The 26,748-nt window shown below is 39.9% G+C and overlaps 2 protein-coding genes across 2 annotated transcripts in view; one reads left to right on the top strand and one right to left on the bottom strand.

Annotated features, from left to right (window-relative positions):
* The window catches only part of GNAI3 (G protein subunit alpha i3), a 34,837-nt gene extending 22,047 nt beyond the window's left edge, over positions 1 to 12,790 (top strand). Inside the window, exons 5-9 of the mRNA XM_039841120.1 lie at positions 422 to 550; positions 3,768 to 3,897; positions 4,321 to 4,474; positions 8,174 to 8,386; positions 8,477 to 12,790. Of these exons, the coding sequence (XP_039697054.1) occupies positions 422 to 550; positions 3,768 to 3,897; positions 4,321 to 4,474; positions 8,174 to 8,364 (604 nt within the window). The 3' untranslated portion in view covers positions 8,365 to 8,386; positions 8,477 to 12,790. The remainder of the gene's footprint in view (positions 1 to 421; positions 551 to 3,767; positions 3,898 to 4,320; positions 4,475 to 8,173; positions 8,387 to 8,476) is intronic.
* Positions 12,791 to 17,582: 4,792 nt separating this feature from the next.
* On the bottom strand, positions 17,583 to 24,712 carry GNAT2 (G protein subunit alpha transducin 2). Its single transcript, XM_039841121.1, has 8 exons — positions 24,380 to 24,712; positions 22,634 to 22,676; positions 22,213 to 22,354; positions 21,465 to 21,622; positions 19,424 to 19,552; positions 19,073 to 19,202; positions 18,312 to 18,465; positions 17,583 to 17,773 (listed from the first exon to the last, which is right to left on the bottom strand). Exons 1-8 carry the CDS (start codon positions 24,495 to 24,497, stop codon positions 17,583 to 17,585), a joined length of 1,065 nt encoding a protein of 354 aa, XP_039697055.1. The 5' UTR covers positions 24,498 to 24,712.
* Between the last annotated feature and the right edge of the window lie 2,036 nt (positions 24,713 to 26,748).

Genomic DNA, 26,748 nt, shown 5'->3' on the forward strand with positions numbered 1-26,748 from the left:
TTTTTTGGCTTAGATAAAAAAACAACCCACAACTCTCGTTTCATGAATGAAAACAGAGCTATTCGTTGAGCATGGTTTTTAAAATTTTAGTAATTCAAATACTGTTCTCTAATGTCCTATCAAATGTTTGAACATACAAATGACTGATTAACTTTAAATGTCAGAGGGCTTTTGCTTTGGTTTGGTTTTTGAACTGTGCAACGCATAGTTCATTGTGTGGTATATATAGAACCTTCTTTAATTGTCCTGCGCTAGGTTCACATTTTTCTCGTTATTTCTCTGATATTGAAAATCTGATTTTGTTTTGCCACTTTAGTGACAGGTTCAGAATCTACTTTTAGCAAAGAACTAGTTTTGTCTTTTGACTGCTCTGCACATGGTTGGCTTCACCAGGTAAAAATAAAATGTGTGTTTTATTTAGTTACCTAAATGATTTGGATAGAATATCCCAAACCAACTACATTCCAACTCAGCAAGATGTCCTGCGAACAAGAGTGAAGACCACAGGCATTGTGGAAACACATTTCACCTTCAAAGAGCTGTACTTCAAGTAAGTCGTTAGCCTTTACGCTATATGTGCCAAACCCAAGTATCTTTCCTTTAGTTAGTGTCTCTTAATCAGGGTAAAATTTCTCTAGGCAATATTCCTTGGTTTAGAAACTTACCACTATATTTATCAGCCAGTATAAATGTCTGTGGGGGCCCAGACATTCCTTTTTTCTCCAAATAGCATCAAATCTTTTTGTCCTTTGGAGGAACTTAAATCACAATTAAATTATAACTTCAGTATCAGTAAAAGTAATCATATGGCTACCAGTTTATTTTCTATTTAATTTTATTCTTTTCAGCTGCATTTTTATTGGAATTACCAAAACAGGTATTGAATGTTTGTTGTTTAGAAGGGTAGCAACAATACTATAAAAGGATAAAAAACCAGTTTTTTGGTTTAGCTGTGTGGCTTTGTTCTGCCATTTCGATATTAAAATGGAAATTCTTTTCTTACCAGCGTCAATCTTTTCTTACTGGATTGCGTTTCTTTTTAAGTTTAATGGAATGGGGCCGATGTCATGGCTCTTGGACTGATTTGTGCACAGTATCCTGCATAACTGAGTTCTTAACACAATGCAGAATGGGAAATCGAGCTGGGGCTAGAGCTATCTAGCGCAGTGTGAGGACATAAACAATGATTGTCTTAGAGCAAATTCTAGGATTCTAATATGGAGGATTTTCTTATCAGCATTAGTAACTCAAATAGGCTTCAGCTTGTCTCTGCACCAATGATCTTTTGTAAATATTAGAACTGTCTTTTTGGTTCCTGTTTTCTGCTTTTGTGACCTTTGAGATTAGGAGTAAACTCTTCTCCCCTTCAATATATATTAAAATATACATACCCTATATATCGTGTGTATTATTATTTGATGTGTGTGTGTGTGTGTATTGATGATAATAGTAAAATGTTCTTTTTTGCTACCTCAGTATGCTTTTTTGTAGAATGTGATATTGAGCATTGTTGCATACAAATGTAACTTTTAAAAATCATTAATGTTTTTATTTCTTTTTTAATGCAAATGAAACTTCTAGCTCAGATCCTCTCATTTTTCCTTTCTCTGAAAACACTTGCTTCAGAGGATTTGTTCAGTTCACTCAGAGTTTAGGTATTACTAGATACCAGTTGAGGTCTTGAAATCTTAATACACAAAAATGGATTTGAAACTTGGTACAGGAAAATAGCAGTTCAGATACGTGTTTATAGAATAGAACTGCTTATCTTTAGTACTGATGAATTTATTTAACAAGAGTAGAAAAGGCCACATGGATCATCACCCATGAAATCATAAGTATAAGGTGTCTCTTTGTGTACTATAAGATTAATCATCCATTTATAATTAAATGCTGTGACCTTTATTTAGTACGGGAAACTTTCTTGTTGATGTCATAGATTGATCTTTAGTTCGGTAAATCCTACTGGTTATGTCAGCATCAGTAGCCAGATCTTATTAAGGTGCTGCACCCACTTTATTGTTGGCATGTAGATATCTTGTTATGAAGTACTATTATTTCTTCCTTTTCCTCTTCTCTCTAGGCAAAACCACTATCCATTTATTCAAACATTTATTGAGCATCTACTATATGCAAGGCATTGTATAATTGCTTACTTGCCTCTCAGTTATGAGGTAATGTTTATGAAATGTTGATCTGTTAGTGAATGATATTGTAAATGTTCATATGTACTAAAAGCCTACCTTGGGAACTTCATAGTGTTTGACCAGATTTATGGACTTTGTAGAAGAAAATAGAGAAGTTAACTAAAATTATTGGTATCTCCCCTTGAAAGACGTCCATGGTACAATATATGTTAACTTTCCTAAAACCTACAATATGACCCTGTGTTAAAGCCAGCTTTGATTGCATCATTTTAGGTTTCATGACCAAAGGTCGAAAACAGCTGCAGGATCAATCAAAAGAAAAAGTTGGGTCCTGAAGAGATAAGATAACTGTTCTTTTTCAAACACACATTGAGAAGTTACTCAACTGTCTCTTGTTTCTCTTAATCTCTGGAGGAAGAATTCTCTGGAATAAACCCCTAGTCACTGTAGATCTGATACACTAAACCAGCTTGATTGAGTTCAACCTTTAAAAATTTTATCATTGTCATCAAACATATATCTTAAGATATTTACCCATTTGTTTGCATACCCCCTCAGACCCAAGTACCAGTTAAAGACAAAGCTGTGTAGTTGTTCCTTTTACTGTAAGAGGTAGATGAGGACACTGTTGATAGAACTTGAGCAGTTGACTCTGGATATCAAATAAGACCTCCAGAATGGAGCAGTGAACTAAAACTAATCCAGAGTGGAACACGAAGTGTGTGAATAATTGAGGCTTTGCTATTATTAATTAGGTTCAAATAAGACTTGGAGTTGGGGAACATTGGTTTTGTTTTTAGATATTGGGTTCTTAGAGTCCTACCAAAAAATATAATTTACTTTTTTTAATAATCTCAAATATTTTTTTCTTTTAAGTTAGGAAAATATACCTCAATTATACCTCAGTAAAAAAAAAAAAAAGAAGAAGAAAACTTTTGAATCAGTAGCGAGAGTCTATAGAAGCAGAATGCAGGTTGGGGATTTATATTTTTTCATTGTTCTCTTTTAACTAAAGAGGTAAATCATTTGAAAGACAGAGTGATGGTGTGGATAAGAGCTTGGGTATTGGAGTTAGAGTGCTGGGTTCAGATCCAGTACCCATTTGTTAATAGCGTGTGCCCTTGGGCAAATTATTTAACATATCTGTGCCTCACTTTATTTGTAAAATGGGGATGATAATATAGGAGCATTATGAGGGTTAAATGAGTTAGTGTACTTAAGATGTTTAGGGTAGTGTCTGGCACTATGGTAAACACAATAAAAGTTATTATTATCAAGTTGTATTTTCAGCTCTTTATTTTTTCTGTCTTTTTTCTCTTCCCTTAATCCATTTCGGTGCTTTTTCTGCCAACTTTTGGCACATCTGATAAGCTTTGATAGAGAGGAAGCTCAATTGTGTATATAACATGAGAATTTTGGTTACTCCTAAATTTGGTTTTCTCATGTTGTGTTTTACTTTTAACTACAGAAGATTATTTTGACTACATTTTATCTATTTGTTTTTCTATTACAAAGGGGGTTTAGAATAAGCAATAATGTGAAGTTCCCTAACAATTTCAATTTAGGGAAAAATGTGTGTGTGACCTTGCTGAATTTGTGCTTTTTTTTCTTCTTTCTCAGAATGTTTGATGTAGGTGGCCAAAGATCAGAACGAAAAAAGTGGATTCATTGTTTTGAGGGAGTGACAGCAATTATCTTCTGTGTGGCCCTCAGTGATTATGACCTTGTTCTGGCTGAAGATGAGGAGATGGTATGTTGGAGCTTCTGGTAAAAAGCCTTTCTCATGCAGTGAGGAAATAGAAAATAACTCTTAGGAAGATTTTGGGCATCCATGTGTTCATTGAACCAAAACTTAACATCCTTAATTTTTCTCCTCGTCAGTGAGATTAGATTTTCAAAATATTGATCCATGCCCTATTAACTCTTAAAAGATATAACAGCACACTGAGTTATGTGGGCAGGATTAAGTCCTCTTGTCACTCATATTTTTTCCTCCTCCCAGCCTCTTAAGAATTACAAAACTGAGGACTGGCCCAGCTTTTGTTGTTATCAGTGTCTGACTTAATTCCATGAGTGCCATTCAATGCTTTTAAAACTTATTGGTCTGTTTTTTCATGAACAGTTAATCCACTTTTACTTTTTGCTATTGACCTATCCTTTATTTCTTTTTCAGAACCGAATGCATGAAAGCATGAAACTGTTTGACAGCATTTGTAACAACAAATGGTTTACAGACACTTCAATCATTCTCTTCCTCAATAAGAAAGACCTTTTTGAGGAAAAAATAAAGAGGAGTCCATTAACTATCTGTTACCCAGAATACACAGGTAAGGGATCATGAGAGATTTTCTTGGAGGTACACATCTTAGATCAGCACTTCAGTGATGTTTCTACAACTCTTTTTTGTTTTGGACGATGCCTGCATATCCTTACAGAGAGCGTTCACAGATAGAGATGTCAACATTAAGCATGTGATTAAGACCTCTTAAGGCTAAAGTGCTATTCCAGACATAATCGAGTTTACTGGTTTTTATATTTCTGTTCTCATTTTTTGAGGAATATAAAGAAAGATAAAAATCAAAATTTGGTATAAATATGTTCAAAAATACAAGGATAACATGCAGTCTTTGTACTCAAAAAACTGACATTAGTTGTAGAGAAAGACAAAGAATTTCACTGTAGTATAAAATTTTTCTTAAAGAGGAACAGAAGCAGTGGTTACTTCTATAGGCTCAGTATAATCTTTTTCTAGGAAAAAATGACACTTGGAGTGAGACAGTAAGAGCAGGAATTAGAAATCACTATGCAGACAGGGGAATAAAAGCATTTTAAGAAGACAATAGCATATGATTTGTTCTAAAACTAAAAGGAATTTGGTAGTGCTGGAGCTTTAAGTGGTAAGAAGGACTGGTTGGAGAGATGGGCACAGATGCTCACGGAGAGCCTAGTTTCTCACGCTGAGACACTGGGTAGCCATTGAAGGATTTTAATTAGGGCACATGATACAATAGGAACTGAGCTTTAGAAAGATTATGCAATAAAAATAGGGGAGTTGAATTAGTAAGGACCCTTTGTAGGATGCAAATAAAAATTTTTGGTGAAGATATAGGGATATACCAAAGAAGCCAAAGGCAAGAATGCAGACAGGTCTTCAGAATGTACTTAGAACTAGGAAATAGAAAGCTGTTAACCCTGGAAGCACTTTTTTCCCCATGTCTTTTCTCCTTCTCTGTTATTTTTATTCTCTCTGTCCTTACCAACTTTTTTACTACTCAGTTTATGTGATAAAAGATGGCCTTGCCACATTTTCTGTATCTCCTCCATTTAAAAGACCAGGCTAGACTTGGATCAGTTGGCCCCAGGTTCAGATTCTTAGATCCTGGCCAAGGTTAAGGCAGGAAGAAATTCTTAGTTCAGTCAGCCAGTCAAGGACAGGGATACAAATATGACTGCCAGGGCTGCACCACTGTGCTCTTTAGATTAGACTTGGGTATTTCCAGGGAAAGGGAGCTCTTACTTGCTGAGCCGACACTGTAAATGCCTTCTGTAGAGTAGAGTAAAATAAGGAAGTGGGAAAAGTCAAAGGTACTCTCAGAGTTCTGTCTTGATTGGGTGCTGATTCTGTCATCTGAATTCGTATTTGGGAATGTTGATTTTGACGTATCTGGAACATCCAGATGGAGATATCCAATAGGCACTTATATACATTGCCTTGAAGCTTAGGGAGAGGTTGGGGGTTAAGATAAATTGATTAGAGATCATGAGCAAATACAACATGGAAATGAATTACATAGGGTGATGATACATAATGAGAGAAAAAGACTGTGGATGGAATGTGAGCGGACACCAGCCTCTGTCAGCAGGAAAGAAAGAAAGATTTGTATAGGATCCAAAGAGAAGAACCAGGAGAGCCAAAGCTTCAGAAACTAAGGAAAGTTTAAAAAGTGAGGAGCAGTCAACAATGTGTGCTGAAAAACAAAGTAAGGCACACATTGAAACCTGGCCTCTGGAGTTAACCATTATTGAGAGCATTATCGGTGGAGTGATGAGCATAGAGCCAGCCAGGTACAGTGAGTTACTGAGTAGGCAGGGAAGGAATGAAGGCAAGTGCAAGCCTGCTCTCGAACCGCTTGGATTACAGGGGAAGGAGAGATTTAAGAGTATAGCAAAAGAGAAGTTATAAAAAGTGCATGTAATTGGTGGAGCACGATTCGTAAGCAGGTGGGAAAAGAAGGAATCAAGAGTCTAGGCATGATGAATAGGTATAGAATGGTAAGTCCATACAATGGAGTATTATTTAGCAATAAAAAGGAGCAGAGCTACAACTTAGATGAACCTCATAAACATGATGCTAAGTGAAAGTAGCCAAATACAAAAGGTCACATTTGTGTAATTCCTATTATGTGATACATTCAAAATAGGCCTGTCCATAGAGATAGAAAGCATACTGGTTGGTGGTTACCAGGAGTTTGGGGGGTGAAGGGTAGAGAAATGGGGAGGGATTACTTAATGGAAATGGGTGTTGTTTTTGGGGTGGTGAAAAGGTTTTGAAATGACAGGTGGTGGTTGCATAACATTGCGAATACAGGAAATGCCACTGTATTGTACACTTTAAAATAGTTAATTATATGTTGAGTGAATTTCACCTCATCTTGAAAAAGAAAAGAGTCTAGGTAAAGCAATTGAATTTTGAACCAGAAGGAAGACATCTCTAAGGCCCAAAGTGCGATAATTAGTGCAGATATTGGTAACTTTTTAAGGGAGGTGTTGGGCTACAAAGTTGAAATTACAGTTTAAGCCCCATGACCTGTTTCTCAAAGAAGTTGGAAATGTGGTCTTCTGTTCAGAGTGAGGTGGGAGGTGAGAGAACTAGGTGAGTTTATATTAGAAAGTAGCCAAGTTTTAGGATGAGAGAGAAATCTTAAGTGAAAGGGTTGACATTAATGTTCCATCCTGGAATCTTCACACACAGCAGAGTGCCTTCAATATCAATGTCCCTTTTTTGGGGGGTGGTGGGGGGAGAGGTGCCAACTTCCAAGCCTATTTTCCAAGTATCATCTGTTCCTTCCAGACAAAATTGATTTTCAGTCATCTGTCTCCTTAAATTTAAAAAAGTGATGTGGCTTTCAAGAAACTTATTTTAAGCACCTACCAAGCTGTCTTTAAATATTCTGTTTAAATAATATTCTGTTCTTTTTTAAGCTTTTCTTTGTTATTTAGTCTTCTTTATATATGTAGTTGTCGGTATTTTTTGTCATGTTTAACGTCACTGAAAATAGCCTCTCGTTCATAGGAGTAACTGTGTGTGTTGTCTTTGCTGAGTTTCCCTGGCTCTGCAGCCAGTCTCTAGGGTTACTCCGAAGGCTCACAGGTAGACAAGATGGTGTAGGAAGCAGGTGATTAGGACTGTTCCATACAAATGTTGTTGGAAATGGAATTTACTTTTGGTCCTCCTTACATTTTAAAAAATAACAGCTTCATTGAGATATAATTCATATATGACAAAATTTACTACCAAAAACTGTATAATTCAAGGCCTTTTCCCTTTGCATCTCTTAGTTTACCTTTGGTGGTTTAAATTATTGTCATAAGGCTTTGAGGCTAAACTCCTTTAAAACTGGAATGACTTTTGAAAAGAAGTGTGGCTTACCCTTTTGAATTGTTTATTTCATGATCACTCAAGCAGTATAGGCTCTCTGACCTTTTAAGCAGGTATATTCTAGAACTGTATCCTCTTCCTTCCCTAATTTCCTTTTATACTTTCTAGATTGTTTAGCTGAAAAGTAAATGAAAGGGGAAGGAGAAACTTCAAGTTTTGTTTCCCTGGATCTTCGTTAGGATTTTGTTTTACCTACAGTGATGGGTCTGCTCTCAAGAAAAATCTAATGATTGTAGAAATATAGAAATACGTCTATTCAATTGGGTCATGTTCCATCTCTTCATAAGTAAATGGCGATGGCCTGACTAGGTACTGAATTCAGGCAGCTGTTATAATCTGAACTGAGACTATTTGGTGTCTGCTTCAGGTTCCAATACATATGAAGAAGCAGCTGCTTACATTCAGTGCCAGTTTGAAGATCTGAACAGAAGAAAAGATACCAAGGAGATCTACACCCACTTCACCTGTGCCACAGACACCAAGAATGTGCAGTTTGTTTTTGATGCCGTTACAGATGTCATCATTAAAAACAACTTAAAGGAATGTGGACTCTATTGAAGAGTGTGGCCGTCAATGAAAGGTAAAACTTTGAACAATTTAGTTATAGTGCTGAAGTGATATCTCTTGATTTTGTAAACTTCCTCTAATTAAGAATATTCTTTTTTTCTAGTTATTACAGTGTGGAGTGTTGAGACCAGACTTCTCTTGCTGTCTCATTGGGCAGCTGCAAGCATGAACGGGACCAGGGAATGGCAGCAGCATGCAGAATCTTAGCACTCTTTAGCACAATCTTCTGTATTAGGGAACTCTTAATTGACACGAGATGCTAAAGTCAGACATTGGAATTGGAACAGTTGTAAAGTATGATTCACTCATCAAGACATTACTTGGATTTCATAATCTCAAATGTTTAGGGCAGATGTGAAGTTGAGGTGCTGCATTCCAGAACTTCAATATGTAGCTTACTCTTTTTTTTTCCTTCTTGACAGACAACCAATAGTTCTTTTTTAAAGGTTTTTTTTTCATCAAGAATAACTTTACTAAATTTTATTTTTCTGTTTGCAAAAGAATCTATTAAAACACAGAGTCTTAACTATGCACATGATGAGATCATCCTGAAAATATTCCTCTTAGTAGGACTCTGTTTTTAACTCTTGATATGGTCAAAACAATTTTTCCGTAATTACTTAATTCTTCTTAGTATTGGGGCAATAATTATGGCATTTTTGGATGAAATTTATGTTACTATCCTTTTGAAAGTACCATTATGATTTCTAAATGGTAATTATATTGGAGAGTTTTGTAATAGGATTCTAGCTCTCTTTTTTTTTTTTTTAAAGCTTAGGGTTGAAAGTTAACCTGGTTTATGCTTACTAGATAAATGCTTCTGTAGTATGATAAAGTCAGCTTCTTGAATCCAGACACACACAGGGCATCTGCCAGTCAGAAATGCAAATTGCTAAATTTGAAACAGAACCAGTGACTTTGCTGCTACATAGCTACTAAATTGACCGCTTTGATTCTTGCTTGTCTGTCTGTCATGGGGAGTTTTGTAAAAGATGCCCCTTGTTTTTCATCTCCCATGGCTGTTTCTCTTGGGAAACACCTGAAGTGTATTAATAGCGCATGCTTCTACTTTGTAAATGTGGTGCCAAACCCTTGTTTGCCGTTGTTTTTATTGTAGCAATGTTAATTGTAGTAATCCTTAGTTAGTGCCTTCTTTTGCCGAAACTATTGCATTTTGGGACCTTTTTCCACTTTGTCGTGTGTACAGATTTTAATCTGTTATAGTTGGCAGCAGTATTAAAATGGTGAGTAAAGAGTCCAGGTTTGTTCCTGTTTGTAACTAGTCCTCTCTGGAATATTTTCTACTGTTTCTTTTTGCCCCCACTGAGTGTGCTTTGGCCTTTGTCTGAAAATGGGTTTAGGAAGAAGGGTTCCCTGAAGGTCTAGTCTTTTGGTATAATAGTATTGTTGAATCTTGGCCAGACTGAGGGTCTTTTGTCCTATCTGTGTAAGTGATAAGCAGTCCTAATCCATTTTCCAAATTTACGTTTTGGTCGTGTGGAGAGCTATGTTCACCTTAGCCTGCGGGTCCTTTTGTACAATGTACAGCAAATGTCATTAAATATTGAATGGTCCATTGGAAGAAGGCAAATGAAGAGAATGCATTATGGGCATTCCGTATCAGTAGTTTGAGCAGTGCCTTATGGGGTCCAATCTTTTAGGATTGAATTCTATTTCATATTTTAATGTGACCTTTCACTAGTTTAAAAGAAAAAATAAGTTTCATGGTCATCAAAGCTGGTTCAGAAAGCAAGCCACAGTAGTTCGGTGCCTTTGTTAGTAGTTTTTTTTTTTCTTACACCTTTTTGGAAAAATATAACTATGCAGATGGAAAACTATTATCTAACAGGGTTTAGGGTTGGGAAAATTGGATCTGAAAGCAAGAATATTAGCTTCAGTGGCTGTTGGACTTATACCCACAATGTAAATAGGGTCGATAGTACTTGTTCATTTTGAATATATCTTTTTCTTATTGTATTCTGTAATATAGGATCATCTGGAATGAGACCTGGTCCAATGTTGTTTTAACTGTAGTCCTTTTGTAGTCTGGGTTAATGGGATGGTATTGTTGATAACCCAAAATAACAGATAATCCAAAAAAGTTAATTTTACTTTGAAATGCATTTTATATTTTCATTTGAATACATCTATCTGATACATTCATTTTTTTAGCCCTTCTATGAAAAACAGTAGTTCTCCACTTTTCTGCCACTACACCATTTATCTTGTTCTGTATTTACATTAAGATCATCTCCCCTGCCACACCATTCCAGATAATTTATCTAAATGCACATTCCTTGAGGACACAATATAAGTCAGTGGTTTTCAAATATGCTTTAAGTCAAAATCACTTCGCTCCATCTTAGAGATTGATTCTTGGCCAGTAGGCTAGCAGTCTATAATTTTAAAACGGTTATTCTTATCATCAGTCTTGCAAATCACTATTGTATTTTAAAATAAAAGATTTTTTTCTTACAGCAGAGCCAGAATGTGGGGATGAAACATCATATCTACTAGCATGGAGAAAAAGGATTGATATTTGTAATCAAAGAAACTAAAAATTGCCTTGTGTCTTGTCTGTGGAGAATGCTGGAGATTGTCATAGGTCATGTATCAGAATTGAGGTGGCCAGGCTTTGGACCATCTAAGAAATCAGCACGTCTAAGAAAATTAAATTTTAATAAAGAACAGTGTTTAATAGACCCTAGCAGGAAGGACAGAAATAATAGCTTTATTTTTTGACAGTCATATCTTCTCCACCTGATTAAAGCCTTGGGCTGTAGAATTGCCATCTATTAGGCTCTCTGTAAAGAGGAAGTATTTTGCTTCTTAATGGCCAGTTTTCACTAACCTTATAAAATTTATTCTTAGAACAGATTTCACCTCTTGGCACGAAAATTCCAAAAACTCTTACAAGTATTCATAAGTGGATCTTGAGATGACATTTTATCTTCGACAGTTTGATTTCTAAATCTAGTATACCATTTTATTATTTCACTGATGGATTGTTAATTTTCACAAGGTGCTACATTCTAAGAATAGATGGACCAAATTTTTAAAACACTGTTCTCGTATATTTTTTATTCTCTTATGTATTCTATTTGTGTTTTATTATATGCACACTTTGGAGTATTTAAAAATAACTGCTGGTTCTTCTAATTCATTTGTGTACATTCTTATATCTGGGCCACCGTTTGCAGCTGTAACTTTCTTTGGACATTGCTTGCCTGGCCTGACTAGCTACTTCATATAGTTATCCATTTGCTTAGCATAGTTCTGGAGTTTGCTGTCTCAGAGCTCCTTGCTGTACCGGCAGTTACACATAAGGTAAAGTTAGTCTCATTCCAGGTAAACTCCACCATTGACTGATTTTTTTTTTCCCCCTTTCTAGTTGTTCAAAAAATTGCAGTCTTCTCATTTATAAAAACCTAAAACAGCACCAATTCCCTTCACTCTTATTACTTGTGAAATCTTTCATATGTGATACTGACTTTAAGAACAAAGTTATATCAGTTTCCCAGTACTAACAGGGAATTTTTGTATTCTACTTGTCTTTATAGTACAAATGAGAACTCTGACTTTGGACCAGCCATAGCTGTCCACATAGCTTCATAGCTGTCCAAGCACAAGAGAAAACCAGGCTGCTTTGAGGCCTGAAATTGGAAGTTGATCTCGCTATTAACTATTGAGAAGTAAAAGGAAGATGTACGTGAGGTACTGGGGAACTGTCTTCCAGGACAGTCAGGATCTTTGTTTCTTTACCGTTTTTTTAGGTTTTAAACACCCCCCGACCCCAAACCCAATTTTCTGATAACCTTTTATGAGTTACTTTTGCTGAGGAGAGCATATTTCAGAACTCTTTAGAACAAGTCAGGGCAGGACAGTTTTTTTCTGATACTGTGTCAGGCCTAGATGTGGCCTGACTCAAGTCTTCTGAGGAATAAGACATAATAAGGAATGTTATACAGGAGTAGATGCCTGAGATGCAAGATTAAAATCATAAATTCCTTGGTTAACTCCTACATTAAGATATCAGACATGTATTTTTAAGTAAGTTTCTTAGGTGTTTCTGATGCAGCTAACCTGGACCAACATTTGGGGATAACTGAATAGGACCTAATATTAAAGATCAACACAAATAGTAGACAGATAACCTCAAAATCACTAGTGAATGAACAGCTAAATTATTTTTATTTGCCAATAAGAAGCACCTTTTGTACATGACTTAAAAGTGCCTTCCACCAAAATTATTAAGAGGACTCTTCAAAACATTCCTACATTTTAGATAGACTGTTTAATTTTTATACAAAATTAAAGACAAAACAAGAAACTTGGGGTTTGCAAACATGTTTAATGCATTTAATTATGCAGTGAAAATTGAAAGATACACCAAAATAAAGGTTATTCTGTGACAGAGGTACCTGTGTAAATGCATGAATGTTCATTTACAGTTGGTGTATAAAGAGCAAAGATAGCTAGCCTCAATATAACCGTATACTGAAAGTTTTCGAGGGCTTCGGAAGGGGTAGGTAAGGATGATCGAGGAGTCAGATATTAAAGGCTGTGTATGCCCAGTGCTAATGTTTTCTTTGCCTGAAATCAAGTGGGAATGAACAAAATAGAAATAATCAAATATTAGTGAATACACTGTCTCTGTATTAGCATTCATTAGCTGTAAGAACTTTGACAACTGGAATGTTAAATTCTATAGTTTGATTTCTTTATCTTCTATCCTCTACTGTCCCCCTGTTCCTGCAGCCATACTCCTTTGGGTTATCCATTTTACCAAGAAGCTTGTTGATGTGTATGAGAGATTCCCAGTAGACACAACAAATCACAAGAAATTACCTGTTGTAACTGTTTTTTCTTGCTCATGTAGGATGAAGGCCCTGAGACCTCTGTGAATTTTATGAGGGAGAGTTGTTGGGCATGCTAAGTTCTGGTCTTTTCAGTCTAACATCCCTCATCTGTTACCTAAAACAGACTTAATTACTCTTTCCAGCTATGATGTCCTATGGCTCTCATCAAATAGAATATATAAGTGCTCTGTAAATATTCACAATACTCAGGATTATACTGCACTACAAAAAGGTAATCTAAGGCAATACCAACAAAGATATTCACTGTAGATAGTGGTCTTTTCTCAGCATCATTTCCCATATTCATTTTGAAGACCCGAAATGAATTTCAGCTATAAATTGCTCTAAAATTTGTGAAGCAGGATAAAAAGGGTTTTGTTTTGCATTTAAATCCAGTTTTGTTTTGTTTTTTCCATACTGGTGCTTTTTCATGGCCAAAGGGCAGAAAAGTTCCCTTTTGCAGTAGGTCTGTTAGACCTTAGAAATGTCTTCAGGCTTTCACGTAGCAGGACCACCAGAGGCCTTGGCACACTTGCAGCCCCTGGCCCAGCACTGAAGTCCTGCTGGAATCTGCTCCGGGGCTGCATGCACCTGGTGGAGCGGGCAGTGGGAGGTACGCGCTCCTCACCCCTCCCCACCACCTCCGCCCAGCATGGCCGGCATGCTCTGGGCTGCAGCACATCTCCAAGTAGAGAGTGTGTTTTGGATGCTGTTATTTCTCACCTTGGCAATGGGTTACCCTGGCTTGGACTGTTTGGGGTACATGTAAGTGAACCTTTTTATCAGAATAGGAACTGTTACAAGTAAGTGTCTTTTACGTTGCTTTTAAGACTGCAATGTGCTGCTTTTCCTCAATCTTTTTATCCACAAAGACGTAAAAGCACAATTCCAATTATATTGTATTTTTTCCATTTTTTCTATTGTAGTAAAATATACATAGCATAAAACGTACCATTTTAATCATTTTAAGGTGTATAGTTAAGTGATAGTAACTACATTTACATTGTTACACAACCATCATCACCACCATCCATCTCCAGAAACATACCCGTTAAACAATAACTCCTCCCCGCAACCTCTGGTAACCATCATTCTATTTTGTCTTTATAAAATTGACCACTTTAGTACCTCATATAAGTGGAATCATAAAGTATATGTCCTTGTGTATCAATCATATTGTATTTTTGCAAAAAAAAAAAAGATTTTATCAACTTTACATATGAAATGGAACCTAATGGACATTTGGTTTACCGTCGTCAGTGTCTAATCGTGCAACGCAAGGGAATACACGATGAGCTTTGCCCTCTAAGGATACGAGCAAGAAATTATACCTCTGACAAAGCTATTTCTATTTTTATTTTATGCTAATTTCACATTCCATTGTGAGACTGATTTGTATTTAGTTTGGAGATGATTTTGTTAAATATGATTTAAGAGATGACAATTTAAAAAAATAACCAAGAATTTGGTTGGGAGTAAGAGGAGCTTAGAATGAGAAAATTGGCTTTGACCTTACAGTGTATGGTGGGCTGTTGGTCGCATGGTGCACATAGAAAGACCAATGGCTTTTGATTCAGAAGACCCGTTTTGGAGTTCTCGCTCTGCTCCTGCCTAGCAGTGTGATTTCGATAATAGATACTCCACCTCCGTGGTGGGCTCAGTTTCTTACTTATAAATTGCTAGCGATGGGCCTGGAATGTGTTTATATGTTCTTTCTAGCTTTAACATTCTAAGAATTAAGATTACAGTTCATGAAAATAGGGCTGAATATTTGTTTCCGACCTACATTGTTACAGAAAAGAATTTCTAATGACATAAAAATACATCAAATTTAACAGTTATAGTTAGTGTAAATTTAAAATGAAGCAAAAGACATAAAGACAGCAGAATGAGTATATGGGTTAATTTTGGTTAGCTTTCTCGCAGCTATTTTATGCAAAGAGAACATTCATGCACATGAATCAAAGTCCATGAGATAAAAATAAGCCGACATGTAGGAGAAGCACTAGTGTACTTTGTCTCTAGCTCTAAACAGTGTGAGGTTTGGAAACCTTCTCTGGGCCTGACAGACAAGCTGGGGTGAGGATTAATGCCTCTTGGAAGCCTATCCAGAGCGTTTGACATGACGTACTCTTGCCTTTACTCTATGAGAGCCCAATGTTGGCCAAGAGTTTCAAAAAATTATGTTGACTTTGTTCTAAGGTACAGGTGAATGGATGACCAATGCCTCAAAGTTTTATCCCACGTAGACTCGCCAGAAGAGTTTTAGCTTGAAAACACTGTAAGATGAATAACCTAACCAGATCCTAACCTCGGTAAAGCAGCTATAGAACGCAGTTGCCATAGGCACTGCTACTTCCGCATCCAGCCTCCAAAATAAACTTTTTTGCAGTTTTCATAGAAGGTGGCTTGTGTGAATTTGTTTACATACCAATTAAAAGTTGCGATGTCTACCAGAGAAAAATTTAAAATAACACCCGTGTTCTGCTACAGATTGGTCTACCAGAGGACCTACCCCACTGGCTCTTTTCCTGCCATAGGGTCGGTTCATACTACAGGGTAGGTTCCAGATGATCATCAATAACCAAGCAGTCTGGGTTAGGCTTTTACAGTTTGGACCATAACCAATTCCTGCCTTGAGTCAGAGATAAGGAAAAGTTAATAAAAAGACACAATCTGGTATTTGGGGGGAAGTGGGCTGGCTACCCTATGTGAAGGTGGAATAAATGGGATAAATTACATTTGGCGCCTGTAGCGTGGATTCTTAACCTGGAGCGTTAGAGCTGCATAGATAGAACTATATTCAGTAGGTTGCTTTTCTTTGTAATTCTCTGAGTTTTATGTGTTTTTAAATACTCTGAGAAGAGGCCCATGGGTTTCATCAGCATGCCAGAAAGATCCATGATAGAAAAAAATAGAAAAGACTCAGAACCTCTGTATGTTGACTTAAAGCAAACAGGTTAGTGATAGAGCATTACCATTTAGAATGGTCCCTGAACAGCTCTTGGATGCAATATATTAGTATTGCCCAGGTTTTTTCATTGGCTTAAGTTTTTTGATCTGCAGTAGGCAGAGTAGTTTCCCTTATTTCTCTGGTAATTTTCCCAAGTTGGTTTCTTTTCAAGGAATCAGAAAGACTATTAAATGAATCCAATTTTAACAGCTGCAAATTTATTCTTCAGTGTATTTCAAGTTCATACGGCTTTCTAGTATCAATATTGCTAGTAGTAGCCTAAGTGTGATGTGTGTTTCTGGCAAGGAGCATATTTTCATTTTAATTGACTCTTTTCTATACTACATCTTGATGCCAAGAGCCTTCCTCACTAGTAGTTGTAAATGCTAAATCTATACTTGACTTCACCACCTCCTGTCAAGATAAATACAAGCTTCGTTTCTCCTCAAAGGAATAATTTACTTGTTGGTCTGCTAGGGGAGATGTTGTTTTCAGCCAGGATGAAAACGTGGACACAGCTGCAAAGATTTTTAGTGCCTAAAGCAAGATCAGCTGCCTTTTTTGTTCTCCTGAAATATATAGCAGTTGAAATGAGAATTTTAGAATTGTTCACTTATTCTAAGTTGTGATGGGGAAGCGGCAGCAATAACATCAATACTGTAAGTGGGAGTGTGTTAATGTCCAAGTTTATTCAGAAAGTATCTCGTGTAGCTGAGAAACAGTTACTTATAGAGATGAAAAAACAGGCTTTTTGGCAGCTTGGGGAGCAGAGGGAGTCTCTGTTTAATGCAGATGATGGTTTTAGATATGTGCCTTAGAAACTAACAAACATGTCTGCTAGTCAGTGATCCAGATCTCTGAGCTAAGGCACATAAAGGTCTGATCATAAAAAGGAGTGGTACGTTTATTGAGGTTTTATTTCTGACTGTTTTTGCTGTTTTGTTTGGGATGGTTCATCTAAAAGCCTAGTGTTGAATTTCATAAATGGCAGCTTTATATTGGATTTCTTTCTGTGATGAACACAGCCTTTACGTGCCTTCCCTTCACTTATGTTTGTGATCATCAGAATAACCCTGTGAAGCAGTAGAGAATTTATCTTCCTTTTATAGATGAGGAGTTCAAGGCTCAGAGAAATGAAATATTTACATTTTGTAGTAAATTGCAGAACTGAGACTGGAACCTGGGTCTTCTGACTCCTGGCCTCGTGCCCTTTACACTGCACTAGCTATCCCACTTTGAGAAGATGTGTGAGACACGGTTACAATCACGCATACTCTACCTCCAAGGGAGGAGGCATTCATTCTCCATGTCATGGTATATTGACCCGTAATTTTCTGCTTGAAATTACCCAGATTCCAAGCCTGTTGATAGAAGGTATACTTGAGAAATAGTGAAGGTTAGAAGAGCCCGCAGTCTTTGAGGTTTTCTTTGATGATAATATCTGTAACTGCATCGAATACAAATTTGACATTTTGGGTGTCTGTAGCACAGGTCATGTGACTATAGATTTCTTTGACATCTTTTCGCATGTTGAGGTCAAGGAACTGACTCTTGATATAATTCCCTGCATCCTCGTAAGAGTTGTTTCCTGGTTTTCCAGAAAAATAGTGAAAAAGTGGGATAAATTAACCTTTCTTAGTTGTCCACTTAACGTTTTAGGTGACTGACTTGATCCTCAAAATGCTGTGTCAAACAGCTGCAGTTGGAGGGCCTACTTATGGAGGGAGGGTCCCCTCTTGCATTCCAGTGTTTCTCGCTTGAGGTGAGCAAAGAAATTAAGGAGAGGTGTCTCTATGTCTCCACCCTTAGTTTCTGGTAGGTATCTCAATGGTTGGTGGTTCTCCCACATCTAACGTCTGCTCTATTTTAGAGACATCTGAATTTAAACCTATTACTAAATGCCCAAGTTTCTTAGATTAGACATCCAAGTATCACTTGGATATCATAAAGGTCATAAGAGGAATGAATATTAAAGGAATAAGGATCTTTGACTCGGCTAAACAAAGGAGTCACACTTAGTAGTCCTTAAAGACAAGTTCCTTTATGTCTGCTTGGTATAGGAAATGAGCTAATCACCAGTCATTACTAAGAAAGCATTACCATGGTCTCCAGCCCTTGACACTTACCATCATACTCTGGAAAACAAATGCTGAGATGGACTTTCTTGATTTTTTCCCCAAAGAGGTCCTTCTTGTTGAGAAAGAGAACAATGGAAGTAGCCGCAAAGAACTTGTGGTTACATATGCTGTTGAACAGGTGCAATGACTCATGCATACGATTCTGTTAAGAGGAAATAACCAGCAGAGGTACCAGAGTGGGCTTTGGAGGTATCTTGTCTACCTCCTTTTCTTGGAGAGACTAGTGCTCCAAATGTAAAAGGAAAGGTAGGGAGTAGCGTATCTCTTTTTAGTGTGGTTTGCCATCTCTCCTGGGCACTCAGTATATGTTTAGCCTTCCAAGTAAGGTCAGCAGTTCAAACTCTATCATGTTGTGTAAAGAAGCACATCATATGTTTTTTTCTGCTCTGCATTTTCATCTCCTATCCTTCACTTCCACAGGCACCCTTGGAGAGCACAAAGTATAACTCCTTTACTTTTCCCGAGTTGAAAATCCCTAATCCCTTCAATACTTAGTTCTTTCTATGAGCTTTGTGCTGTCCAAGTGATCCTTGGATGTCTAATCTGAGACTAAGCTCACTTTCAGTAAGTCTAAAGCTCTAAAGTGCTAACTAGAACCTGCAGAAGAAGGTTTTTCTAGGATCATTTGCCTGAGATATCGATTGATCTGTTAGAAAGAAGACTGCTAGACGGTCCGTATTAGCTGAAATCACCCATGTGGGGCACTGAAGTGACACGAAGCTTAGAGGAAGGGTCATGGGGGAACTCACCACTTCGTCATCTTCCACCAGCACCATATCATAGGCACTGAGGGCTGCACAGAAAATGATGCAGGTGACTCCCTCAAAGCAGTGGATCCACTTCTTTCTCTCTGATCTCTGCCCTCCCACATCAAACATCCTGAGGGAAGAAACAGCTATTTCATAGGTACGCTTATGACCTACTTGTACTTGATGTTTACCCCCAGAAAGGTAGCCACTCTGGGGCCAGTTAGTAAGATGGGAAAGGGGGAAAGTAGGACACTAATTCAGCCTGGACGTTAGTGAAGGTCAGGAAATGTGCCCATGCCCTTTTGTGATATCTGAAGTGTCTGTGTTGCCTTCAGGGGACCACATACTTACCTGAAGTTCAAGTCTTTGACGGAAAACTTGGTCTCAATGATGCCTGTGGTTTTTACTCTGGATCGTAGTACGTCTTGCTCGTTAGGGAGGTAGTCGGGGGCTGTAATCCGGTCTAATTGGTTCAGGTAGCTAGAGAAAAGTGATTGGCACTGATGATGTTACATTTTCCGCAGCCAAGGCCAAGAAAGGTAAAGAGTCTTAGCCGAAGTCATACAACTAACTTGGTGATAGAACCAGTACTGGAATCCATACTGTAAAATCTAGGATTCTGTCCTTCAAATTCTCATGTGCCCTTACAAAAGGAAGTGGGGGATGGTCTAAGGCCCAAGCCCATTCGAGGCAGTTTCCGCCTCATTTCAGTCAAGTCAGATAACTTTTCTTTGCATTTTTACCTGACTACAAGGTTTTCTAGAACCTTGAATGAGATTTGGTGTTTCAAATGGATGCCAAAAGTTTCATCAAGAAGCAGGAGATTAAAAGAGATCGTAGAGACATGTAAGACATGAATCACTGCAATGCACGGGCTTTGTTATATCTCGAATCGAGTTGGGGGAAAACATTTGACATAATTGGGGAAATTTGAATGAACATTGACCTGGATATCTGACAACGTTAGGGGATTATTAAATATTTAGGTGTAATGATTATGTTGTGATATCTTTTTTAAAAAATTTTTATTTTTAGAGATGTAAATGAAATTTTTAGGATGAAATTTTAGGATATCTGGGATTTACTTCAAAATAATCCAGTGGGGGATGGAGATGAAATCAGAGTGGCCACGTGTTGATAACAGCTGAAGCCAGATGATTCATGATGTTATTCTCCTTTTGTGTATGTTTGACAGTTACCATAAAAAAGTTTTAAAAAGAAGTTGGAGGCAGATGTGAAGAGATATGACTGAGAGAAGGAAGGAAAGTGAACACAAGTGCCTACTGTGTGCCAGGCATTTTCACATTTAAAACCTCATAAGACTTTAACTTTCATATCCCACTTTACAGATGAAGGAAAAATTCTGAGGAGTGAAATAATTTGTCCAGGGTCAAGAGGCATTGTGGTATATCGTAAAAAACGTTCAACTTTGTGGTTAAATAGACCTTAATTTAAATCCAGCCTCTGCCATTTACCCGTATGACTTTGGGCAAGTTAGTTAACTTCTCTGAACCTTAGTTTTATTATCTGTAAATGAGATTAATAAAAAATACTTGAAGGCTTATTGTTTAGATTAAATGAGGTGATGACCTAATACACGTAGCAATGCCTGGGCCTCGGTGAGTGAGTGAGTGTGCATGCGTGTGTGCGTGTACGCGTGCATGAAGGATAACGTAATTACAAGGTCAAGCCACAGAATAAGGGCTAAGCCCAGTTCTGTTTGACTCTGAAGCTAATGCCCATCTGTGATACTTTGCTGTTTGAGATAATATTAATAGACTCTGTGTGCCTTATGTTTTTGGAACCAGCTTTGCAAATTTGGTTCTCTCTAATCTCTGACCAGCTTTCTTTGGTTTGCTCTGGCAGTTTCTTTGACCCATGCCCTAGCACCCTGACATAAGATGCTGTGGGCGAAGGGGACTTTAATTTTTGGTTATTGGCCTAAGTAGAGCCTGGGTTACCAGCTAGAAAATTCAACCCTGAAAGGGCCATCATGAATCACATGCCTCCTGGGAGAGTGTGGCAGAACTTCAGGGCCGTCCTAGTGTTCATAGTTCTGAAAGGAGAGGCTACGTGAATGAATTAAGAGGGCTGCTAAACAGAGCCCTTCTGTTTTGAATGTTGGGTCTTCAGCTTTATAGGCTGCAGTGAGCTGGAGTAAATAAAGCAATTCAGAGTAGTGAGAACTACTCTAATGGCTTTAGATAGGGTCAGATGTTCCTATCCAAAGGCATTAAATTCGAAGCCCAGTAGAGCACTGCTGAAGCCTAATAAAACATACAAACTGAATTCAGCCCTGGGGTGTCCAGCTCTCAGTGACTGGAAATTTAGGCTGAGTGCGATTTCTAAAAAGTGGCTTACACCTCACCCTTCCACTTCCCCAGAGTCTTACTAAGATGCCGAGTCGTTGAGCTGGTACTCTGCAGCTCTGTCGAAGCAGGCCTGCACCCCACCGTCCTTCCACAAGTTCCTGATGACCTCCACCAGCTCAGGGGGCATGGTGCCCTCCTCAGTGGAGTCGGCCAGGTTGTTGAGCTGTCGCCCGTCGTCCTGTAAGGCAGAAACCTGGCTGAGAACTACTCAGGAGTCCTGGCCTTTCAGGAAGCTTCTGGGAATACTGCTGGAAGGAAAGAGTTTTGCATTGCTACGAAAGCCTGAAGTGGCGTCAGTGTCCAGTGAGATTCTAAGAAAACATACTGATTAGGTTTTGAGTGGGCTTCTGAGATGTAGAGAGTGGCAATCTCTCCAGTCCTGGGATGCCTAGCAGAGAGCAGAGGTCTCTGGGGCTTCCTCTGTGGTGTTTCCGACCTCCAGGCTCGGTCCAGAAGTGTGCCACCGTGAAACGTGGGTCCTCTGCTGCGGGGATTGAGCTTATAAAAGTTCCATGGCCATGGGGGGGCCATTTAAATGGTAAAATAGGCCAAAAAGGCAGAGGAAGCTGAGAGCAGATTTTTGTAAACACTTATTACAAAGGTAGGAACTGCATCCTTATCCAGGACTGAAGTAGAAAGAGTTGAAGCTCAGCAGGTGGGATTTTAGTTACACCAAACTTTTCTGACCCATGTTTCCTCATAGCTTGTTGACCACTGATCTGTTTAGCCATTTCTCCCTCCCTTAACCACATACCGTTAACCACGTACCGCACAGCTTGGTTCAGCATAGTCGATGCCTAGGGTGGACATGGCCCGGATGATGGCTAGGATGGACTGCAGCACATTCCCATAGATGATGGACTTGTACTCCAGGCATTCTTCTGGCGAGTAGCCATCCTGATGAATGATCCTGTGAGGAGTACACGCCTCACCCTTAGCTGGCCTGAGAAACCAGACCTAAGGGACTAGGAATCTGGGAAGATTTAAAGGGTCATAATAACCCAATCTATTCCTACTGCCACCCCAAAGTGGAGATGAGGGGCAAGGGGCATGCGGATGATGAGCATTGGGTCCTTTATATCCTTTATGTACGGGTTCCTTAAGGCTGAAGCGCCCTTCCTCCAGGAGCCTCCCTGGCTCTATGAGTTCTCCCCCTCCCCTGGTCCCTCAGGGCTTTGTTCCTACTTACTTCATCTGTTTGACGATAGTGCTCTTTCCCGACTCCCCAGCACCTGCAGGGAGAAACGCTTATTCCCGCCAGCTCTCCCCAGCCCTCCAGTGAGGTGGCCCCTGCTTGCCTGGGAGCTGAGTGAGGGGACATCGCTAGGGATGCCCGCCGCTCTCCATTTCTGCCAGCCGCAAGCTCAGGCCATTCAGTCAGGATTCAGAGCAGAGCTTCTTAACCTCTGCGCTGTTGACATTTTGGGCTGCATGATTCTTTTTTGTGGGGGTCTGTTCTGCGTGTTGTAGAGTGTTTAGCAGCACTCCTGGCCTCCACCCACTAGAAGCCAATAGCACTCCACTCTTCCAGCTGTGACAACCAAAAATGTCTCCGGAGCTTTCCAAATGTCTCCATCCTGGCAGGGCTGCGGGGTGTGGCAAAATCTCATTGAGAACCACGGACAGATTCAGGAGAATTCCGTTAACACATTTCTCCTCTCTGACCATTTTTACTCAGGAGAATGAGAACGATCTTGGGGCAGGACTGGAGAGAGCTGGATCACTTCACTGAAATGCTGTGTTTTCATCAGTATGCTGTTTCCTTTGTTAACTAAAATGTCCTAATACCCTCTTTCACACTCTCTGTTCCTCCATCAAAACCCCACACACCCTCAGCCCTCTCCCTCAGCCTGTACACAGACAACCCCTGGTGCCTTAATGCCCTCTGCCTTAGCCTTTGCTTGTTCCCTCAAAGCTGCTTATCCTGAATGTAGAAGGAAGCCGATTAGGCTTAAAAGATCTCCCAGTGGCTTTGCCATCTCTCTTCCCCATTCTTTAGCCTCCTGGGCAACTTGAAGTCTGGGTCCAGCTGACAGAAGAATGCTCTTTGAGTGTGTCCTTAGGGCCATGCCACAGATCAGTTGGGGGAGGGGAGGTGCCCTTAACCTGGGGCTCCAGTTCCCAGGCTGCTCATAGGCTTGGAAATGCAGCGCAGCCAGCCAGTCTTCTGCTGTATAGACCCCACCTGCTCCAGCTACCTCCCTCTGTACTACCACTGGGGATTTTTTTCTAAGCTGGCTGTCCCAAACTCTTTATTTTCTTGGTTCTATTTACAGCCGTGATTAGTTTCTCCTACTGGCCACTGAGGCGCTTTGCTTTTTTCAGCCCAGACCTGTGATCTGCTTAGGAGCTCATCTAGGGGACAAAGCTCCCATCTGGCAGGGGCTGTAGAGGCAGCTACTGCATAGAGAGCCAGGAAAGCACCGCGGTAGCTAAAGACTCCATCCACCCTCCCAGGCTCCCTACTTCTAAGATTATTACTGAAAGCAATGAGAAGGAACCGGTATACTTGGCAAGTGGGCTTGTCCCTAGGACAACATGACACCGACTATATGGTAGGACTTCTGAGTCCGCTGTGCTTTCTTGAGTCCTTGACTCACCTCTCTGACTGCAGATTGGGTCAATGCCTGCAAGCCCAGGGTTCACAGTATTTGCCAAGCCATGAGGTGTTAGGTTTGGTTAGATTTGGAGATGGGTGGGTCCATCCTGACCCTTGCACTGTTCCTGGTTCAAGGATGAGCGTTCTGCATCTCCCTGGGGGTGGCCGTGCTCCGCTCTAGAGCTCCTGAGCCCCTAGCCTGAGACTGGATGGGGAGAGAAAAATGACCTGCCCTCTCTCCTCCCCATGGGGTGGGCTAAAACCCACCTCCATCCAGGATAAGCAGGAAGGAGCAGGGCCTTCTCCTTCTCTGGCTCATCTTCCCATCTCGCTCACCCAGCAGTAGCAGCTTGACGGTCTTGGCTTCTTTGTCCGCATCCTCCTGCAGCTTCTTTTCCAGCTCCTTGGATCTCTTGGCCAGTTCTTTGTCCTCAGCACTGACTCCACTTCCCATCTTTCTGCTGTCTCCTCCTGGGCTGCTTCTTCTGGCCTTTAAGTGTCTCTTCTAGGGTTTCCTGTCAGTGGAATGGAAGATAAGGAAAAAGTAAATTGGGATCTTGTATCAGTTTCTCAGTCCTAAAAAGCTGACTATAGGGGCTGGGTGAAGGAGCAGACTGCAGGTTCTTGTTCCTTGTCTGTCTTGGCCGAGACTCCTACCCCAGCTGGAGACCTACTTAGTCTGGGGATTGTAGCCTTTATATCTAACAGTGTGATGGGCCAAAGCCAATTAAGAGCTCAGTATGACAAAGAGCAAAGCTTCAAGTATTTCTGTGACTAGGGAAACGATCTGCTGGATTCTGACACAGGAAGATAGGATGTGGGTACTGGAGCTCTGGAATAAGATCATGGCGACCTCATCCTTTTGAGGGGCTGACCCCCTAAGAGTCTATTCCTCGGATTCACTTGCATCTCAGAGCCAAAGATTAGAGGCACAAACAGGAAGCTCCACTCAGAGTCCAGATTCTAGTGTCTTGGTTTCAAGGGCTTCAAGGCATCAAAACACAGGCCTCCATCATAGCAGGTGGGTCTTGGCAAGGAGTTTTTGTTTGGGGTGGTGCCTTCCTCGGAAAGATTAGAAATGTTTCTTCCAGCTCCTCCAGTGGCTGCTGCTCCGGGAAGCTCGTTAGCATTGTTGCTTTATTTGGCTCCTCTCTGGACTGCTTCTTCTGGCCTTTAAGTGTCTTTAACATACTTCTGTTGTTAGCACTTATCACTTCAATTATACCTTGTTTTTCAAGTGGGTTTCCCCTTGACCGTCCTCCCCCTGGAGGTCAGGGACCAAACTTGACTCATCTCTGAATCCTTCAGACTTTGTGGTTTTATGAATGGATCTTCAATAAAGGTTTGGTGAATGAGTGAAGGAAAAAGGGTATGCGGTGCAGAGAATGGGGCTGCATCCCCTCCTCTACTAAAGCCACCTGAGGCCCAGCTTCACTTGGCGAGTGAACGTTGCTGGTTTTCGTGGGGGGGTTCGCGCTCGCTCACGCGGCAAACACTCTGAAGACCGGTCTCCACTGGTCACATTTCTCTGTGCCAGTTATTTCCGTTCACTTAACCGAGTCGCTGGGGGAGCCTCCTCAGAGATACTTTAGAACTTCGCCACCCAAATGAGGTGTAAGGCCCAGCACAGGTCACTTGGGAGCTTGTTAGAAATGCAAAATCTCAGGCCTTAACCCAGATCTTCTCATTCAGAACCTGCATTTTTTTTTTTTTAACAGGATCACAGGTGACTTCAAGTACGTTAAAGGCTGGAGGCACGGCCTGGGGAGGACTAGGGAACTGCTTCTCTCTCAAACGTCCCTAATCATAAGAATCAACTGGGATGTTTGTGTGTATATTTCATCAAAACTTAGATGTCACTGATTGGAAGACCACTTTGATTTCAAAGATGTTCAACTATTATACATATTTTTAAAAGAATGTGTCTTAGAATAAATAAGTTCCAGGAATAGTGCTAATTCCAGAGCCTGAGAAACTACATTTTAAACGAATCCGATTGTCATCATTTAAAAAAAAAAAAGATCCTGATTTAGTTGGTCTAGAGTACAGTCCAGGCATGAAGATGTTTAAATTTTCTCAAGTGATTCTAATGGGCGGCCAAGGCAGAGAGCCACTGAGCTCAAAGGACTTAACTTTCTCCTTTTTTTTTAGAGTTGGGATTGTGCGGCAGTGGCCAGTGGGCTGAGAAAGGGGGAGGTAGAACCTAGGTCTCCCCCTTCCGGGGACCCTGAGCCACCACTGACCATCTTTCTTCTCCCACCACCTTTCAGCTGCATATCTGGGGATCCGACTGAGAAGCGCTGGGCCTGGAACCCAGACTCTCAGGGCTGATGGAGAAATAGGCAGCTGCCAAGTTGCCTTCCATGGCGATCATGTTTTCCCAATGAAAAATTGGCAAGTGCTTATTGACTTATGGGAAACCAGTAGAGTGTCTTTGAAATTGTGACTGTCTTGGAATCTTGACTATAAGGTTTCAGTAATGATGCCTGCCCTAGCCTACCCACGACTTTGGTAACTTAAACCTAGGCCAGAGCTGTGCTGAAGCCTGCACTGTTCACAGCATGGGGCTGCCAGAAACTGTGCTAGTCGATGTACGTGGCTCATATCAGTTAATTCTCACACTAACTTCAAGGTAAGTGCTCTTGTTCCCAATTTACAGAATGGATGACTGAGGCTTGAGGGTTAAGTAACTTATTCAAGGTCAT

Source organism: Pteropus medius, unplaced genomic scaffold, assembly GCF_902729225.1.
Source record: "Pteropus medius unplaced genomic scaffold, Ma_sr-lr_union100, whole genome shotgun sequence".
Lineage (NCBI taxonomy): Eukaryota > Metazoa > Chordata > Mammalia > Chiroptera > Pteropodidae > Pteropus > Pteropus medius.

What these genes read in the sequence shown, in the direction of transcription:
- GNAT2 (XM_039841121.1), bottom strand. Translation starts at nt 24,497, where the DNA reads ATGGGAAGTGGAGTCAGTGCTGAGGACAAAGAACTGGCCAAGAGATCC. An exon ending in ACTATCGTCAAACAGATGAA is followed by an intron (nt 22,355 to 22,633) that starts GTAAGTAGGAAC and finishes TACTCCTCACAG; the next exon opens with GATCATTCATCAGGATGGCT. An exon ending in ATGCTGAACCAAGCTGTGCG is followed by an intron (nt 21,623 to 22,212) that starts GTACGTGGTTAA and finishes TCTGCCTTACAG; the next exon opens with GACGACGGGCGACAGCTCAA.